The 20,470-nt window shown below is 37.0% G+C and overlaps 4 protein-coding genes across 6 annotated transcripts in view; 3 read left to right on the plus strand and 1 right to left on the minus strand.

Moving 5' to 3' along the window:
* Positions 1–7,380, plus strand: part of LOC117779818 (serine-rich adhesin for platelets) — a 41,638-nt gene extending 34,258 nt beyond the window's left edge. Inside the window, exons 6-11 of the mRNA XM_034616140.1 lie at positions 396–1,077; positions 1,408–1,581; positions 2,558–3,187; positions 3,327–3,967; positions 4,125–4,788; positions 6,066–7,380. Coding sequence (XP_034472031.1) covers positions 396–1,077; positions 1,408–1,581; positions 2,558–3,187; positions 3,327–3,967; positions 4,125–4,788; positions 6,066–6,937 — 3,663 coding nt within the window. The 3' untranslated portion in view covers positions 6,938–7,380. The remainder of the gene's footprint in view (positions 1–395; positions 1,078–1,407; positions 1,582–2,557; positions 3,188–3,326; positions 3,968–4,124; positions 4,789–6,065) is intronic.
* A 2,384-nt stretch (positions 7,381–9,764) lies between these two features.
* Positions 9,765–12,681, plus strand: LOC117781610 (CD63 antigen). 3 transcript variants are annotated; one of them, XM_034618394.1, is made up of 4 exons: positions 9,765–9,860; positions 11,040–11,132; positions 11,775–12,377; positions 12,442–12,681. In XM_034618394.1, the coding sequence occupies exons 2-4, from the start codon at positions 11,064–11,066 to the stop codon at positions 12,514–12,516; spliced, it is 747 nt and encodes a 248-aa protein (XP_034474285.1). In that variant the 5' UTR covers positions 9,765–9,860; positions 11,040–11,063; the 3' UTR covers positions 12,517–12,681. The 3 variants fall into 3 exon arrangements, with proteins under 3 accessions (XP_034474285.1, XP_034474286.1, XP_034474283.1); XM_034618395.1 differs by having other exon boundaries at positions 9,779–9,853; XM_034618392.1 differs by lacking the exon at positions 9,765–9,860 and adding an exon at positions 10,879–10,959.
* A 1,236-nt stretch (positions 12,682–13,917) lies between these two features.
* Positions 13,918–17,324, plus strand: LOC117780120 (23 kDa integral membrane protein). The gene is made up of 5 exons (XM_034616529.1): positions 13,918–13,936; positions 14,016–14,137; positions 15,768–15,956; positions 16,021–16,191; positions 16,711–17,324. Exons 2-5 carry the CDS (start codon positions 14,057–14,059, stop codon positions 17,206–17,208), a joined length of 939 nt encoding a protein of 312 aa, XP_034472420.1. The 5' UTR covers positions 13,918–13,936; positions 14,016–14,056; the 3' UTR covers positions 17,209–17,324.
* Positions 17,242–19,985, minus strand: LOC117780119 (argininosuccinate lyase). Its single transcript, XM_034616528.1, is given in 4 exon segments — positions 17,242–17,551; positions 17,554–17,587; positions 18,250–18,650; positions 19,210–19,985. Coding segments are annotated over 4 exon segments (1,431 nt in total). The 5' UTR covers positions 19,961–19,985; the 3' UTR covers positions 17,242–17,306.
* Positions 19,986–20,470: the final 485 nt, after the last annotated feature.

Genomic DNA, 20,470 nt, shown 5'->3' on the forward strand with positions numbered 1-20,470 from the left:
CTCTATATTTTATATTTAAAAAATAATTACATAGGTTTTAAGATTATATTATTATATTTGTCATGATTTATTATTTTTGTCAATTAATGCTTGAATATGAAATCAAACTCAACTAAAGTCGTTCAATTACCATTAAAACATCGAGTTATAATCGAAAAAATAGCTAGTACAAAATATTTTTGTCTCTTCACCAATTTTAGATCGATAGGCAGCCAAATTCTGGCTTAAACAACATCTATAACAATATAAAATCTCAGTTTTGTAATTGCTGCAAGCAGGGTTATAAATTACTTGTGATCAGCGCTTCGACTCGAAGCAAAACAATTGCTATGTTTTGTTGTTGTTTGAATTTGTGTTGAAAATCAATTTATTAATTATGTCTCCTGTTTTCGCAGGTGCATGTAAATGGTGAGCCCGTGAATGGGAACCACAGCTCCAGTCAATTGCATCGCAGCAGTGCACAGAAGCGTGTGGAATTCTGCAAAACGGAGGTTCACTTTGCCGCCGAGTCCGGGCGTGTTAATATTGTGGAAACTGATGGAAAACCGCCACCTACACAGAACTTTCGACGACGTCGCCGCACCGCCAGTGGTCCACTGCAGAGTCTGGTGAAGTCGGCAAGTGTGAGCAGCAGCAGCTCCAGCACGAGCACCAGTTCCACCAGTAATGTCACTCATTTTGGGGATGATCCAACTGTACGCAGCAAAACCATTGCATCCAGCACGGTGGCGTATCGGGCCACGTTAATGGAGCCACCGGAACTAATTACACAGCCTGTGGCGGGCACACAAGTTACGATTATTACCACGACACCAAAACCAATATTGGAGCCTCGCTACAGTTTGCTGGAGTCGACTAACTCGGCGTCCAGGCATAGTTATACTTCCACCAGCGGAGTGGACACAACGGATAATGAAACCGACGAACTGGCCAATATACGCGGCATATTGAAGAATAAACCCATTAAGCCAAAACCTTATCATCTGGGCGAGAATATTGAGAGTGCCGATGTGCTCTGGAGCGTGCCAGCTCCGATCAAAAGTGATCGGGAAAGCAGTCCTCTAAGTCGGGAGAGTGGTGAGTAGTTCCAGAATTCAAATGGGTAGAAAATTAAACAGATCACAGATGTGTTGTGACACACTTGCCACATAACTGTATTAAATAAGTTACTTATCAAATTAATTTTATCAATTACTCAATTTTTAATTGGCTTCTTAGCTAACCTGAAAGTTGACCATATCAATTGGTCAGTTAAACAAATATTTTTTACTGGCAGTCCAAAAAAAAGATTAGAGTTTTATACAGTTATAAAATTCTAACGAGCTCGATAATTATAGTTCATTAAACAAGATTTACTCATCGACTTCGCTATTTCTGTATCTCTTCCAACCTGGAAATCAACAATAGCCACTGGGGACTCACCAATAACCACCAAATCGGTGGCTGAACGTGTGCGCATTGTGGAGCAGCGGCAATTTGATAAACAACAACTACAACAGCAACAACAGCCATCGCCTGCTGGCAATGGATACTCCACGAAGATCAATGTGAGCCTCGGAGCCGAGGAGTGGCCAGAAACAGGTTGGTATTTTTGAAAACTGAAAGAAAGAAACAAATGAACTATTTTAGCTGATTGTGCCTGTAGCTCGTAATTATTTTAGTATCTTGTCTTGTATTTTGTCTTGATTTGTTGTTGTATTTCTTTTGCGGTTTAGTAGTAAACTCCTTTACTTGTCTCTCAATTAGCGTCAAGTCTCGATGTACTCAAAACTTGAATTCTTAATGCATGTCCAAGTTGCCGCTTCTACTCGCTCGTCATTAAGCCAAATGCAAACCTCTAACTGTGAACATACTCACTTTCTAACCAATAAAAATCAACCTTTAAGCCGTTAACCAGTATTGGGATCAATATATATGAAATTTCTCTGAATTTAAACTTTTAACTTCATGACTTAACAATAAAACTACGATATAATATCGCTCAAATAAAGTAAAAGCTAAAATTTGAGCCAACAACATTATTAACTTAACTGCATAGATTTAACTCTTATTGTGATTTTTAAAAATTCAACTAAATACATTTTATTTGATAATATTTAAATCTCATTTGAAATGTGGATATTATTATTTATTTGGCGTTCATCAATGAATTTTTTATTAATACCAGAGTAATTACAAATTATTAAAATTTTTACTGACTGTAATACAAGTTTAAGCTAAATAACAAATAAATTTCAGTATAAATAAGTTTAATGTTGGCATATGCATCTTTTTCAGTATTCATAAGCAGGCCTCTTGCGCTTGGCGCCCAACGTGTGTCAAGTTTTCAATAAAATCCTTGTAACAAAACAATATAACTAAAAAAAATTGTAAATGTTGAAAAGAAAAATGTAAACAATTGTTAAATTCATGATGTTAACTATCAAAAAACTAATTAAATACAAATGCAATCTTAATGAATTTATCCCAGCACTGCAACTAATCCAAGCCAAGTCATAAAAAAAACCACAACAAAACAACCACCAACAAACATTTTTCGCACATTTCCCCATCACAGGTCCTTCAGGTCGTCGTCGCAGCAGTGCGCAGGAGCTGGTGCTGCAGGACTTGCGTGCCCATCAGCGCATTCTCGACGAAGGCCTCAAGTCCACGTCTCTGATCATGAAAACAATGCGCTCGGCCAGCGAATTCGATGAGGCCATGCGTCGCCTGAGCATAGCTTCAATCGAGTCCGCTCTGATACAGCCCACAATTGTGATCCCAACGCCCATGTTGCGTTCCCATAGCTACCAGGAGGAGAGCTCCCGTCGTACATCGACTACATCGATAACCAGCAGTGATTTATTCGGCAGTGCTTTATGTGATTCTCTGCCACGATCTCCATTGGCACCGCCACGTCTTAAGTTGTTGGGCAATACCCAAGTTCCGGTGAGTCAACAGTTGACACAGCTGCGGCGACTCTACGATGCCGCAGAACAGGAGGAGGACAGTGCCGATGAGGAGGTTAAGCGCTATTTTCGAGAGAACAACAACAACAACAGCGATAGTGGCGGTGGCACTCAGTGCAGCTCCTCGCCGGAGGATGTGGTGCTCAAGGGCAGCGAATATTCAAGGAGTTGGAGTCGCCTGAAGGCCAAGCGTACCATCTGGAAGATCGAGGCGCATGAGCAAACGCTGAAGCGTGCAGGTAATCCTCGTTTAATCCCACTAGAGTGAGTCCCGTGCTGTGTTCAGGTAGAGGAGTTTACTTAGTCTAGGGTCCAGGCAGCTTCCTCCACTCCGAATATTTGACTTAACAACCTTTTATTTCCCCTTCCTAATTGCAGATCTGCCCAAGTCCAATGTCATGAATATTGCTTTACATGCTCCAAGATTGCAGAAGCCCAAACCGACGCCACCTACTCTACGCATTGGTCAACTGGTGCCTGTGGCCAAACCTAGGACACTCCTTGTGCAACCACAGCCGGTAACGCAGCCACAACTCACTCAGGACAATGGAGACGAGTCTGGCAACGAGTCCCTGAAGATTGTCAAGGAGGCACGCGGTGCTCGCAAGTTGCGTGAGCACGAGCTCTCCTATTTCGGAGTACAGCACTCTCCGACGCCTCAGCAATCCCCCAAGTTGCTATCAACGCCCAATCCACGACGCACGCTGCCCACACGCAGCAAATTAAGCCACAACGAAGAGGAAGCAACAGCAACAACAACAGCAACAACAACAACGACAACAAAGTGGCAGCTGTTAAACGATCGACCCGATTTGCTTAGGCACAGCCCACAGGGCAACGATGAAAGTAACGAACACCCGGAGGATGATGAGCACTGCTATGAGAACATTGCCAACGAGTTGACCACCACATTCCGTGTAAAATCACCATCGCCGGGTAGCTATGAGCGCAAGACGGATTTGCAACGCGATGCACAGATTCTTAGCGAGATGACACGCAACGCTGATCAAACATTGAAGGTATGAAGGGATGTAAACTAAGACTAAATCAATTTTACAAAAATATGCAGTTAGTCCAGAAAATGTTTTTAATCCATATATTGGAAGAAAAAAACCTCTGGAAAAATACGGAACAGTGACTTACCTAGTTTAATTTGTAAACTTCCCATTCCATCAGGCACTCTCCGATGAAGCTGCCTTCAAGGATCAGCGACGTCGTTCCTGCTCGCTGCAACGACGCAACGCCAAACCGTTGGCCACCATCAACGAGAAGGCCTACAATGGCGATGTCAAAGCATTGAGCGTGGCACGTGGCACTTTTGCCTCGGAGGCACGTCGAAACTCACGACAATCGACGCCTTCACCGACCCGAGCACGCAGCTCATCGCAGTCATCCATTGAGTGCTGTCCCCGAGATCGTTCTCGTTCGAGTTCGCGTGAATCAATGACCCAGGGAGGCGGCTCCTCCGATGATCAAATGACAAAGCAACGAGTTGAACGAATGCGCATGCGCACACCGAAGCGAGAGAAGACTCGTCACGATGTAACCGAGCAGCGTTCGTCGAGGCAGAGCAGCAAACCACGCAGCAGCACGAACGCTGCACCAGAGAGCAAACGCTCTCATCACCACAGCCGGCACAGAGAGAAGGAGCACAGCAGCGAACACTCGGGCAAACATAACTCTGGCTCAGTTGCTGTCTCCTCATCTGGAGGCATTCGACTGTTGCGCTCATCGCGTGTCAGCGAAGAGAGTCGACCACGCACGAGCTCTCACCGCACGACCGAGCGTGAACGCTCTCGCGGCAGTGAGAAGCACCGAGAAGAACTCACACGCTCGCGTGGTAAGTCAGATATTTAACTGCAGATCGGAAGGAATTGCTTCGTCCACGGTTGCCACAGTTGGTACATTTGTACCAAAAGAAAATAATACAAAATAATACACACCATTCGAAGAGTTTGTATATTCTTGAGCAGAATGGCGAGTTGAGTATTGGATTGAAGCTATCTTCATAAAACTCGGGACAGATCCGTATTTTTACTGCAGGCAGGTCATATGCGGAGCCGGACATTGGAACAATCGGTGGTCCCTTTAGTATGAAAAGGGCTGTTATTTTTAAATATATCTTAACGAATCGCACAGATTGTAAATTTATAATCTTCTTATACATCCCGATCAAATTTGTTTCAAATTGGACTATTAAATCAAATAGCTTCTATTGGGATGATTACACCAAAATTGATTACAGAGCGCTGCAAGGGTATCACACTCCGGCGTGCCGAAGACAACCTTTATTTCTTGTTTATTAGTTATTTTCCTCATGTGGCAACCGTGTGGCTTTGTCATAATCTCTTACCGTATTCGAATCTACTTTGTATGTGTAATACACATTGTGTATATCTATTGCAGACTTGTTTGTTTTGGGCATGCTCATTTTGGGTGCCACACAGCCGCTTAAACTGCGCAAACGTTTTAGGTTAGCTAGCCACAAGTACCACAAATACACTCAGTATTCATATCAAAACTAAGCCCCACCAAAAAAGCAGATCAGGCAATAGATCATATCTTGATGAGGTTGACCAAGCATCAAACATCAAGGCTGTTGCCCACGGCACTAAGCACTTTTTTCTTTACACCGCAGAACTGGGAATGAAACTATAAATTAAGAAGCTTAAAATATAAATCAAATATCATTGATCGACTAACAGAATTTGTAGACAATTTGTTAGATCAGAAATATTAGACATAATAATTACAGTCAACGTTTCCTTTAATAAACTTCTGTAAAATAAAGTTTTCATTCTTATAAAGGGACTTTTACTCTTATTTTAATCTCTCTATAATACTGAAATATCCATAGCATATAATATGTGAATAAAGATGAAATCATTTATTAAATATCACTTTCTATAAAAAGGAATTTAAAAAATATTTAAATAATTTCATTGCCAGTTATAAACACTTTACAAATTTACACCCCACACACACACACACACGCAAGAAAACAGTTGGTCTAAACACAGTTAACAGTCGTAGCAAAGTCAGTCCAATTGGTTGTTCTAACTCAATAATAACCAAAACTTGAAAACAAATTGCAAACTCATTGAATTCCATACACAGGTCACTCCAGTCGCTCGAGACACAGTGAACAGACAACAACAACAACAACAACAACAACACCAACAGCAGCGGTTCACAAGTCGAGTAAAAGCAGTCGCAGCAGCAATCATGACACAGCAACATCGGCACACAGAAAGTCCACAACAGGGGCTAAAACAGCAATGACAACAAAAGGCACAACAACGCACAAAGCAACATCAGCAACACCAACAACAACAGCGCACAACGAACTGACGTACGTATACGTAACGAATTTAGCCAATACACAAACCGCCGAGGATGCAGACTATGCGAGCATTGATGAGGCGGCCATAACGTGTACGTCAACGCCTCCGCTGCCTCCGCCTCGACGCAAACGTAAACAGAGTCTCATTCCCGTGCCGATACAAAGGGAACGTGCCACATCCACGCCCACTGCCGCCTACGAGCATCGCATAAAGCTGGAAATGATTCCCGTGGCACCGAGCTACTCGAATCAGTCGACACTGCGCTGCAAGGCAATGTCTCAGCCGAGGAAACCTTCGCTTAAGTGCACGCAGTCGACCAGCTCAAGTTTCGCCTTTCTGCCGTATTTGCCAGCCAAACGCAATTCGAGCGTTAGCCACGTTTATGACAATTATTTGTTGTATGCAACGCCGGCCACATTGACGGCCTCCAAGCTGCGTCCATATCAGCACAATTTGAGCAACGAACATGCCCAGCTCTTTGGCAGCAGTGGACGTGGTGGTGGTGTCACAGCTTCCGGTATGGGAAATGGGGCAGCTGGCGCCTTGACAAGTCGCTTGGGCAGTTGGCCAAAACGTTTGCGCATGCGTCAGGTGCGCAGCAGCGTCTCGACGCATCAGCCCTTTGGCATCTGCACATGTTCATAGTCAGCGATGGACAGCAAACCAAATAGCAAAGTCGCACATGGATAAGCGCAACTGGATCTCGTCACAGTCACAGTCAAAGTTTTCTCTCACGTTCAAATACTCACTCCTATGCACTCCAACCAATTTTCCTACTTTTACTATTTATATTTTGGGTATTTTTCTTAATTTGACTACCTCAATGCACGCGAAATGTCAAACGAAGCACGCAATCAACACGAAATATTAAAACAAAACAAAAACCAATTAAATTCTCGAAAACAACTAGAAGAATTGCAGCCGGCAATCGGCCGTTTTCTAACCCGAGTTCCCTCCCAACTACTAATACAATTAAAAACTGATTGAGATTGAGAGCGGGCAAGACAAAGAAAGGGAGAGAGGGAGAGAGAGAAGAGAGTTTGTTTTTCACTTGGAGCACACACTCAAATGGGAATGCACACAAAAAACACATACAATGAATGAAAATGGTTCTGTTTTTACTTTTGACAGCGTAAGCCAAATTTCAAAATTTTGAAACATTTTTACTTAAGCAAAACCTGGAAGCATGTTGTGGGTGCATTAAGAATATTTAGAAGCTAACTGAAATGTAGAATGGTAGACTAACTTTTCCAAAAAACCAACTTAAAACTAATCTCTGACTTTTCAAATTATCTTCTATATTTTTTCTAAACAAGTATCAAATCGAATTCGGAATAAACGTAATAAAAATAAATAAATATTTTATTAAATTTGAAAAAACAAATTTTAAAATTGAAAATAAATATTAAATTTCAAATTATACAAGACGAAAATGTAAGATACAGATTATAAAATCAACCGACAATTCAAGCAATAACTTCGATTTGATATATTTTATACATTTTTCCATTAAAAATCCAGGTTTCTTCAAATTTAGGCACATGAACATTTAACTTGAATTAGTTTTTAACATTTGTAGAAATTTTAGATACTTTGTTAATATATTTAATATTAATCCTTATTGTTTTCAACAAATAATTGCATGACTCTTAAAATAATTAACCCGCTAAAATGGAAACATGAAGTTCCATGTATTCTATTCTAACTTTAGTAGCACTCTCCCTACTAGACTTTAGTATCGTTTCTATAAACTGACTATGAACATGTTGCTGATAAATACACAAAAAATAGACACACAAAAGAACAAAATTTTCATCAATGCAATTGGATATGAACTGCAAAAGAAATAAACATCAACATCGCTCGCTCTACTCTATTTTTTCTTATTGTACCAGAACACTAAAAGCGGTACTTTAGCAACTGGAACTACGTAGTGGAAGTAGCATATTTGATATACTCTATAAAGAGGAATTTGTACATGAATAAAAACAAGTAGCAAAGCATATTAAAACAAATTATACAGCTAATACCATTAGAAATTCTAATGAAATCTATTGTTTTATCTTTCTGCAGACACGGTAAAAGCACACTGAATGGGCATCATCATCATCATCAGCACCATCACCATAGCAGCAGTGGCAGCAAGAACCATGGAGGACAGCAGCCTCAGCATCATATGCACAGTCTGACCACAACGACAATTGCGGCTACAAAGCATCAACGCGACCGCCATGGCAAGGATAGGAAATAGTTAAACGAGACCGATAAAAAAAGAGATAGAGAGAGGGAACCTATGAACGAAGCAACGAACTACTAAAACTATAATAAATAATAGACTAACTAATATATCTACTTATTTAATGGCGTGCTTACTTTTAAGTCGCTTTTACGAAGCCAACTTTATCTGTATAAATCTGGTAATTTTTGAAATTTTTCACGCATTTACAAAAATTTCAATGTAATTACTTGTATTGGCGTATGAACAAAAAATGTATACTAATTCCCACTAACAGTTTATGCGTGCATTTATCAAGGCGATTTTCAAAAGCAGTTCCTTCAGCAGTCATACATACGATATACGTGTATTTAACTTCACTAATTGATTCCTTAACACATTTTGGCATAAACTCAAAATGCAAGTATTAAATTATGCCACATCCGATAAACTCTATACACATACTCGTACTTACCAACATTTTGTTGAACCATAATTGTCCTTTATGTTTACACACATTAAACAAATTCATATAAATATTAAAATAACAAATGATACTCATATATATTCTTTAATAGCGTTAAGTTTTGTAATTTGCATATGCGAAACCACTTCCGTTTATACAAAAATTTTGCACTATATTGGCATGTGTTTCTAGTTTATCAATGCTACATTTCAATGTATTATTTTTTAATAAAAAAAATAAATATTTTCAGAATGATACAGAAAGTAGTTTTTAACTTATTATAAAAGAAAATTTTAAAAGCATTTTTATTATTTAAACAGCTAGACAGCCTATAAAAGGATTGACTTAATTTTAAAGAAGTTTAATTCAGCTATATTTCAAAATTTAAATATAGACTTTTTGTGTGCATAATTCAAGTAAATAACAATGTTAAGTCTAAAATATTTTCTTTGAATTTAATTAATCTGAGCAAATGAGTTTTCGCAAATCTAAGGCAAGCGTCCATTAAGTGAACAAAGATGACTTTTACTCACATACTTATACAGAGTATAATAAAGTCGTATAACTTTAACTATTTAAATCGGCGTATATTCTAACATGTTAATGATCCAGTTATAATTTCACCAAGTGCCACCTTTTTTATCTTTTCGCCACTACGGACTACTACATATATTTAATGCACAACATTTGTATGAAGGTATAGCTATAATTTGTCAGCATTGTGACTGTGAATGTATATATGTACATATGTATGTATAGGTGTTGATAAAAAAACGGCGCACGTCAATGTGATTTGTAGAATGAACGGGCCACTAAAGGGGCCACCTCAGTTGTCGTCCAACCGTCGTAACCAACGCCCGTTTATCGAGCTGTTCACCAGGTGAGAAGTAAGTTCTAGATACGAGTAAAATAGAGAGCACAACTATTGCCGATGTCTCTCAGAGTGAAATATTATTACGCTTCTACAGTACAGAATGCAATGGTAGCAAATAAATAAATTAAAATGTAAACGGTATTACCTGGCATGTGAAATAGAAATATAGATAATCAACTCAATTTTTAAGTAAATTTAGTATCTAATTTTCATTAATGATGCATACTTTGTGGCCGACATGAGTCACAACTTGGCCAGACAAACGGTAATAAGAAAATTTGACCTAAACCAAACAGTTATAAAATTGCTAACAAATAAAGTAATCTATAATATTGATGTGAAACAGGTGTGCGATAAAACAGAGTGACACCCTCGAACTTTCTATCTGAATGTGGTACAAGGTTAAGAAATACAATTTCATTTACAAGCTAAGCAATACAACCAAAAGCTTGAGTTCAAATTAACCCACTCTTAATGTAATAAAATATTTATAAAGAAAGCTCAGTGTAGATAAGATTATAAAAGAGAGACATATAAAAGTCGGCCAACCTCTCTCAAACAAATAAAGTTATCAGAATAGCATTTATTTTTCTTATAGAGTAAACTATATCAGTGCCATTTTTATTCCCCTTATTCTTAACTCCAATATTTGTAAGTATTATTGATTTTCTTTGAACTCATTATAGTGTCTGCTACAAGTAGTCGGTGGCGTAACCGTAATTTTGTGGCACTTTTGCTTTTTATAAGTAAAAATAATATATAGTAAATAAAAAGCATACAAAATCATCGATATAATAATATTTGCACTGTTTATGCTGTAAATTGGAGAGTTCCAACCGGGAGTTGTTATCTTATCGAGGCCAAACCGAGTTTATCTTGTCTGAAATTGGGGACCCAACACAAACAACGACAGGTACTTGGGAGCTGACCAAATTTGGCTTAAGCAAAGTGTTTGCCATATCATTTGCCGATAAGACAACAAAATATTATTTCGTGATTAGAAACAATACAATAAATGTTGACTTTGGGTTCTTTAGACAGTCTTCTGCGCCATTTATTAACAATCTGAATTTAATTCGTGACGGTTGTGCTAAAATATCGCTGTAAACCAGGTATATAGAAATAAGTCTGAGTATGCGCACTTGTACAATTAATAATAACGACAATTATTTCATTGTGACAATTTTTTCAGATTTCTAGAAGATAAAAATACAACATGTCGATTCTAACGGGCAGCGCAAACGCTGTAAAGTACACGCTATTTGGATTTAATCTGATCTTTTTGGTGAGTACCCTATCGCCGTGTAACATATTTAGAATACATTGTTGAGTCATCATGAAATGCTCGTTTGTTTGGCTGAAAGTCCACTGCCTAATTTGTCAACTATCTTTTTAATTCGTGAAGATAAGATAGACAAAATTTTGCGTACGTTAATAGAAATAGATATAGCAAATGTCAAAATGCAGGTGTCCAAATAGATGACAGATGGTTAATAGGTATATGTAGAGAAGCTGGTAATGAAAAAAAAAGATCTCGACTATGATGTACACTCTGTTCAATTTTGATATATTCGCACATTCTTAACACTAAACACTTGAAAAAACAAACAATAAATTTCTGTGTTTCGATCATGTTTAAAATGTAATACATTTTCACAAAATTATATTTTTAAAACATTACAAAATTAGCTATATTATTTCTAATTTATTGCTATAAGCGTAAAAAGCTTTCTTTGCAGCAAAATTTTTCATTTTAACATACACTCAGCAATAGACTCTTTATTGTTATGGCTTGAGTGTAGACAAAGATTAATTTGAACAGAAATAAATAATACCAATAGAACTAATTAAGACAATTTGGAAACGCAATCTTGTCATTTATTATTTTTGTCTAACTATTATTTATTTATTTAATATTTCCTTACAGATCACCGGCATTATTTTAATAGCAGTTGGTGCTGGCGTTGGTTCCGTATATACTGGCTATGACATATTTTTAACTGGCAAATTCTTTTCAATCCCAACATTCCTGATTGTCATCGGAGCGTTTATTATTGTGATAACGTTCTTTGGCTGTTGGGGAGCGTTGAAGGAGAACTATTGCCTGATCCTGAGCTTTTCGGTTTTGTTATTCATCATCTTTATACTGGAACTGGCGGCGGGTATCAGTGGATATGTTCTGCGTAACGATGCCTATAATATGATTAATTCAACTTTGTTCGAATCGATGAAGCAATACGATAGCACCAAACAGGATGCAACTACTACATTGTGGGATAAAGTGCAGCGTGATTTCATCTGTTGTGGCGTTGGCAACTACACAGATTGGAATAAGGTTTTATATCCGAATGGTGATTTGCCTTTGTCCTGTTGTACAATTCCTGTTGGCACTGTGGGCACCTTCTCTTGTAATAATGACATCAACAACATGAACCGCAAGAACGTAGGGTGTCTGGATGGATTCTCCAAATATATTGCTGATCATGCAGTGAGTCTAGGAGCTGCCGGTATTGTCATCGCTATCTTACAAGTGAGTTAACTGTTCTTTCAATTGATTAATCACTTTGATTATTGAACCTGGATTTACTTTTCAGTTCTTTGGCGTTATATTTGCCTGTTACATTGCGCGTGAGATTAAAATTCGCAATGGCATCACGGGCTTCATGTAACTGAAGTTCCGCCTTGATACAGACGTATCGAAAATGCTTGTGAAATTCATTCCATGTAATTTGGGTTTATTATTAAGAAATATTTGTTGTACCTTTATGCTGATAAATTATTAAAATATTTGTATAATTTTAGTAATTTTATGAATAAATACAATCTAGCTGATATATATATATTAACCTGCACTTATTTGATTCCACAGCTATTAATTTTTTCTATTGCACTCGCACCTAAGTTAATAAACTTAACAATAGCAACAGAAAAGTCCAATCTAATCGACTTGTTAACAAAGAAATTTACAATCATTGCATTTGCGTCGAATTCCTGATGTTTTTGTTTGGAAAGTATTAAAAAAGATAGGGATTATCAAAGAAATCAATTTGTATGAGTCATGTTAAAGTCTCTTATAGTTCTTCGCAGTTCATGGTATGCTATGTAAATTTCGTTTTAAATTTATAAGCAAATAGTCGCTTACAAAATGCTTACCTACAAACATTACATTCAAACAAAGAGATATTGTAAACGATTAATAATATAACATTTTAATATTATAACTTACAACAATTAAATTGTATAATCAAGTTAATTGTCTTATTTTTTTAATGCAGTTGATAAATATATTTTTTACGTAATCAAAGATTATTTTGAATAATTAATACAAAAATTGTGTAAAGTAAATTTGAAATAAAATGATTTCGATTAATAATGATCATGTATTTATAATAGATTTTTCTGGTGCCAAAAAGTATACAATATAAAACTTGGTAGAAATTAATAGCTGGAACACAAATCGGTATCTCTGATAATGTTATACATTAGGTATCTTTATTTATAGTGAGCCCGACGAAAAGCCAATTATTTTAGACATTTGCTTGCTTACTCTCCGAAATTAGCAAAAGTAGTAGTAGTGTCTTTTTAAAGCAAACATTTACCAAATATGACGAAATCTAATGAATAATTCAAACTATTCAAAAGGGTGAAGGGCCTTATTAAAAAATCGATGAGCTCGATTTCTGTTGACTCATTTAAGTTAATAAATAATCGATAGCACCGCACCACCCACAGCCAAATGACCTTGCACTTGAAACGCAGTTGAGTTTTTAACTAAAAAGTAGCTAAACAGAAGAAATTAAATGAAAGAGATTTTATATTTTGTTCAGAGAATTTCACATTTTATTGCAAAATGTAATGGATTAGGCTTTTATCTTATCGCTGACTTTTATCTACAACTTTTAGAGAAAACAAAAACAGTGAACAACTGGCTGATAAGCAACTAAAAGAGAGTAGAGAACACAGAGACAATTAGTGTGTGGGAGAACAGGCAAGGCAATTTGGCCGAGAGCCGAGAACCGATTGCAATTGCAACTGGCAACGTTCCCGTTCTGGGCCCGCTCAGTCTACGTGTAGCTACGAAAAGTTAAAGTACGTTTTGTGGGTAGTAAAATAGTGAACAAAAAAAACCTAAAAACTATAATATATAAATCACATTGACAAATTGCAGTTAACAGCAGAAAACAAACGATTAACAACAACACCAGCAAAATGGCGAATCGGGAGTTGGAATTGAACTCCGGAATGCGTTGTGCTAAATATATGCTCATCGTAGTGAGCTTTATGTTTGCGGTAAGTCTTACAAATTTTATTCATTTAACACTCACCTTTCATGATTCATTTATTAAAAATCGACGCCATTTTGATATTTAGTCTGAACGCGAAAAAAATATATATCAAAGCACTGATAAAAACGCGCTTTTTTGTTCTTATCAGCGATTGAGCAATTGCTTTGTAGTGTTTGTGAATCATAAAACACGTCTGAGAATTTGCTCAATTGTACAAAAAGAGCTAAAGAGAATTGTTAAAGAGATCGGGTCAAATGTCTGTTTGTTTTTCTTTTTTTTATAAATAATATTTTCTCGATATGAAAGACACTTGAGTTGAATTTCACGAAAAACGATGATAACAAACCTTTGTGATGACGCAGATTCTCAGGCCAGCAAAAAATCAATCATAAAACATAGATATCAACACATGACAACTTAATTATGATACTAACATGTTTGTTAAAATTTCAGTTTGTGGCATGAATTAATATTTTACTAGTCGCCTTAATTATCTTTAATTTTACAAATTTAGTTTCGCTTAAAAGTTATATACGCTTAAATTATTTGCTGCCCCTCATGAGTTTATCGAAGAAACTCTGATAAGATAAATGACACTATTTGAGAGCACCTACAACTTGAGTACCCCCAACCTGAGTTTAACACTCGTATTCTCCTCTGAAGTGTATTGCTCTCAAATATCGATCTGACGCAATCATTTACTCAAGTCGTAAAAACACCTGCCACACTCTGTTAAATGTTTTTATTTTAAAACGTATATCGAGTCATAATAGTAAAAATTATAAAAGCCCTCTTTATTTCGTGTCCAAAGTATAAAGAGAAAATTTTTAAAGAAAAATGGGGGCTTTTACTTACAATATGTTAGGGGAGCTTAAACAAGGTTCTCTTAACTATGGAATTTAGCTTTAAGGCCATTACTTATCAGTTGGCCTGATATTTCTATTTTTGTAATTATCTATTTACAATTACTAATATAAAGCTAATAATCTTACTTATACTATAAGTTAATTTGAGTTTCGAAAGGTAATGAACAATGATAAATTGAATTTCAGAATAAAGGAATTTTAAACAAAAGTTTTTCAGAGATTTCCAACGAATTTCCATCTTTAAAATGATTTATTTTAATATTCAAATCATATATTAAAAATATTTTATTATTACTTAAAAATTATGTAAAGGCATTGGAGATAAAAACGCAATTCCACAATTATGTACAACATTTGAATTTAATTCAAGCAAGTTTCAACAATAACTAAAATAAATTACATTTTCGCTCTATTCGAAACATATTTTCACAAGTACGTGCACGTACATAAGTAAATAATTAAAAAGAATTTTGGCTGACAATATATCAGAAATAAAAATAGTAAATATCTTCTGGTTCTAGATTTGAAAATAATTCTGGATCCATGCTAAAGAACTTAATAAAGAATCGGTATAGTCATTTTACATAATCCCACGTGCAGCACGACAAACAATGTAATAACAATCTGTCACTGTAACATCATCCACAAACGACCCCATCGATGCGAGAATAAATGTCGAATCCATTTGTGACTTGGCACGCGATTGCTAACTGTATTTGTGAAATGTTTTATATTTTATTTGCTATTGTTTTCCTTCTCAATTCACAGCTAACGGCCATACTTCTGATCATGGTTGGCACAACCATCCAGACGATCTTCGGTGACTTCAGTCTCTTCATCGATGGACACTTCTCGTCACCACCTTCTCTCCTAATTGCCATTGGCTTCATTCTCATCGCTGTGGCAACTCTCGGAGCCTATGGAGCTGTCAAGGAGAGTGTTATGCTCATCAATTTGGTGAGTAGGAGAGTCATCTGAAACTAATATTGAAATTTTAACTATGTTGATATATTTTCTGCAGTATGGCGTCTGCCTCTTCCTTGTCTTTATCTTGGAAGTGTCGGCGGCCATCGCCGCCTTTGTGATGCAGTCCCAGGTCCGTGACATGCTGATGCGCACCATGAACCAGGCACTGGCTGACTACGAGACCGACACCAATGTCGAAGCAGCAGTTGACTTTATGCAATCTGGTGTAAGTACGATAATGAAAACAAGTCTGCTCGACTACGAGATACTCTGTACTTATTAGGTACTACCTAACATTGAAATACACAAAATATACAGATATTAACATATTAAGACTGATGTGTAAAAGAAAGAAAAAACACTCAAGCTACTAGCACTAGATGGCGCCAGTGCTGATTTTCCTTGTTTCACAAATTTATGGAAATACTACTTTGTTCGTTTTTCGATCTTGATGCAACTACCAAGACTATATAGGTCGAGAACATTGTAGAGCTTATGAATGTAAAAATCTTCAGGGTTTCTTGTAGAGCTGGTATAATTTTAAAAACTAATCTGTTTATATTTTAAAATGATGCATATATGTGGTCATTAAATGCGTTCAAAAAAGGGTATATTATATTTTTGTAATATTTTCAAATTTTAAAAATCTTTGAAAATTAATATTTAGTTTTAATATTTCAAATCAATTTCAACCAAATTGAAATATATTTTAAATAGTTGTGTTTTGAAATAAATTTGCTTTCAGCTGGGCTGCTGTGGAGTGGTCGAACCTGATGATTGGAGGGAGTACTATTCGTATAACAAGAACGAGACCCATATGGAGGCCGATGACGTCGTGGTGCCATTGTCGTGCTGCGCGAACCTGGCCGATCCCTATCCCAACGGTGATAACGAGTACAACGATTGCCTGCAGCCCTATGAATACGGATGTTTCCGCAAGATGAACTTCATCATGTCGCAGAGTGCAATGCTGATTGCCACCGGAGCAACAACCGTAGCCTTTGTGCAGCTGCTTGGTGTTCTCTGTGCCTTCATGTTGGCCAAGACATTGCGTCGCAACAAGTCGATACGCGAGGCACGTCGCTGGCAGCTGCAACAGAGCCTTGGAGTACTCATCTCGGGTGGAAAGATGGGTCTGCCTGCCAACTCGGCCATGAGCGGCTACCAACAATTGGAGAGCAATGGTGAAGTGGGAACACACGAGCCTTACACCTACACACCACAGAGTCCCAGCGTCAATTAAACAATTTACAATAATCACACTTTAATAAAAATATATCATTTGTTAACTATACTTGAAACAAAATTCAAATAAAAATAAAAGCGGGGCCAGTCCCTAAACTAAGATTGCTGGATCAACTCCTTGTCCAGTTTCTTAAGTAGTCGCAATTGTTCCATAATGCTCGCCGTGGAGGTGCCTCCAATTACATCATATTTCTGCAAATTTACCGCATAGTCCGCCACGCTGGCAATGTCAGAGCCAAATGCTTTACAAATCTGCTGCAGTTCACCCAGTGGCAACTCTGTGATGTCCACGCCTCGCTGTTCTGCCATTGTAACGACGAGTCCAATGTGATGATGCGCCTCCGGAAAGGCACACCCTTCTTCACCAGATAATAGGCCTAAAAGCACAACAGAAAAATAAATTTATTTTTAAATTTTGGCAAACCAATTAATATACCAATAAAAATACTCAAGCCTACTTTCATTCAAAAATGCATTAACGATTTATCCAAAAAAATATAAAAGTTACAAAAATATCAAATGAATTTACTGTTTGATTTGGTTTTATTCAGCATGCTTTAAATGCATGCTTGTGCAAAAACAATTATATTTAAAACCAAAGTCCCAAAACATTACAAATCAAATCAGAAAATTTGCGAAATCTTGCATGCAATTTATGTTTTTTTTATATGTTTTGTTTTTAAAATAGCGTGCTAGGTAAATGTAACCAATAAGTGTATTTTGATCCGTAGATCAAAGTCGAGCGATTGTAATAGATTGTTGCAATTATTTAAACAATATTGTCTCACAATGTGTATATATTATTATGATATTCTTTATTTTTACCTTTATTGCTCTGAGATTAACAAAACTAAACATTCATGAAATTTATTTTTAAAATAAGCTCAAATCAGATGCCCTTTCGGTGATTAAAATAATTTACTATTTAACAATTAAGCTAAAATAAATTTCTCAGTTGAAACACAACTTTAAAGACGCAAATTTTTCTGAACAATAGGAAAATTAAAGTTCTTAAGGTTATATGGTTGCATCTACTCACCCAATCAGTGGCCAACAAATCTGAGCTCAGAGCTGATTCCAATTGATGACGTTGCACTGTCATCGTTTGTATTACACCAACTGCGACGTTGAGACTCTGTGACAGTTTGTCGAAGGCTTGGAAGCAATATTGCTTATCGAATTGCAGATCCTTGTTGTAGGAAGACGGGGTACCTTTAATGGTCATCATAATGCCCGTCAGATTGGACGTGATTAGTCCGGAGATGCCACGTATCAATTCCAAGCTATCTGGATTCCTCTTCTGTGGCATCAAACTACTGCCACTAACATATGGGTCTGCCAATCGGATAAAATCAAACTCCTTGGTGCTGTAGATGATGAGATCCTCGGCCAGGCGCGACAGATGCAGGCTGATCATAGAACAGCAATAGATAAAGTCAACTACAAATAGATAATTTTTGAAATTTTGTAGTGAGACTTGTGTTAATCCTAGACCGTATGAAATAAATATGCTACGGTAGCGTGCATTAAACTAAAGATTTCAATTTCCTATCTACTACGAAGTCTGCCATAAATCTAAATTCATATCTTTCGTATTATAAATCAGTTTTAATTTTTATTTCAACTAAAAGTTATAAAACAAATTTTTTATTAATAAATAAAATTTACGGAATTACTCAAATTTTTTTTTATTATTTTAATGAATAAATTTATTTATCAATTTGAAAAGTACTTAATTTGATATTAAGAGCAAGGAAATCGATTGATTTTGATATTAAAATGGTTCGTACTACTATTTTGAAAATAATTCGAATGCAACGAACGCGGTTAAAAATTTCGTATAAAATCTTTGAAAAATTTCGTTTATTGCAGATCTGAGTCCATTAAATTCTTATGCTGTCATATCTATGCTAACGCCTTTTTCACAAATTGAATGGCTTTGATTTACCACATTTTTAACAACAAAAAATTATTGTATTAACCTTAGTCGTTAACTCACCCACAAAATCTCGATCTCCCACTGCGTGCATGCTATTCCCAGTAACTGCAGAAAATCCCAGACGTTCAGCCAGCCACAGTCGATCAATGCCCAAGGGATTTCCAGCAAGAGCACCACTACCCAAAGGTAAGACATTGGACCGATCACGAAGCTCGCCGAGACGCATGCAATCCTCGCGCAGGGCAAAGGCATGGGAGAGCAGCCAGTGGGAGAATTGCACGGGCTGAGCACGCTGCAGATGCGTGTATCCCGGCATGAGGACGCCCAAATGCGTCTCCGCTTGCTCGGCCATGGACTTGATAAGCAGACGCAGCCGGCCCAAAGTCTCACGGATGGCCTTGCGTAGCCAGAGTTTCATGTCGGTGACAACCTGATCATTGCGACTACGTCCTGTGTGGAGGCGCTTTCCCAATTCTCCGGTAATCTCAACAAGTAGACGTTCATTGACCGTGTGGACATCCTCATCGCTGGGTAGAAACTTGACGAGACTCTCGATCCAATCGTAGCGTATCAGCTCCAGACTCTTAACCAGCTTATCACACTCGGCGTCCTTGAGATGACCTGCCCGGTGGAGTGCCTCGGCGTAGGCTTTGCTCGCATCCAAATCGTCCGCATAGAGACGGGCATCGTGGAGCAAACTATTGTTCAGCTCCATCATCGCACCGTTGGGCTTTTCAGTGAAGCGTCCACCCCACAGTTGATATCCCTGTGATTGCTTCACCTCCTGATTTCCTTGTTGTTTGTCCGTCATTTTTGATACGCTTCTCGACGTTGTTGATTGTCAACTAAATGCCAGCTGTTTGCACTGTTGATTTTTATAAAAATTAATAGTGTACATATGTTTATACATATATATTTATATATATACTTATGAATTTATTACGGCCAGTTGCTTTATATATTCGTCTTATCTTTGGAAATTGTACGTTACTTCTTATATGATTTCATGAGCTGTGTTTGGATGCGTCAAAAGCCAAAGTACTATGCAGTTAATTTGTGGTTTTGAACTCTTGTAACTTAACTAATAATGCTAGCAAGACCATATAAATTCAAAAAATTAAAGCTAACAGTAAAAATTTAAAATTTTTTATAAATAAAAAAATTAAAAAAGATTACAAAAAAGAGTTCAATTGAGATGATTAAGATATTTTAAAATTACAGAAATATTAAAAAACAAATCGAAACCAATATAAATACGTATTTGCATTTGTTTAATTTATTTTGTATAATAAACATGCATATACTTATTAGTATATATTTA

The sequence above is a fragment of the Drosophila innubila genome, assembly GCF_004354385.1.
Source record: "Drosophila innubila isolate TH190305 chromosome 2L unlocalized genomic scaffold, UK_Dinn_1.0 4_B_2L, whole genome shotgun sequence".
NCBI classification, from domain to species: domain Eukaryota; kingdom Metazoa; phylum Arthropoda; class Insecta; order Diptera; family Drosophilidae; genus Drosophila; species Drosophila innubila.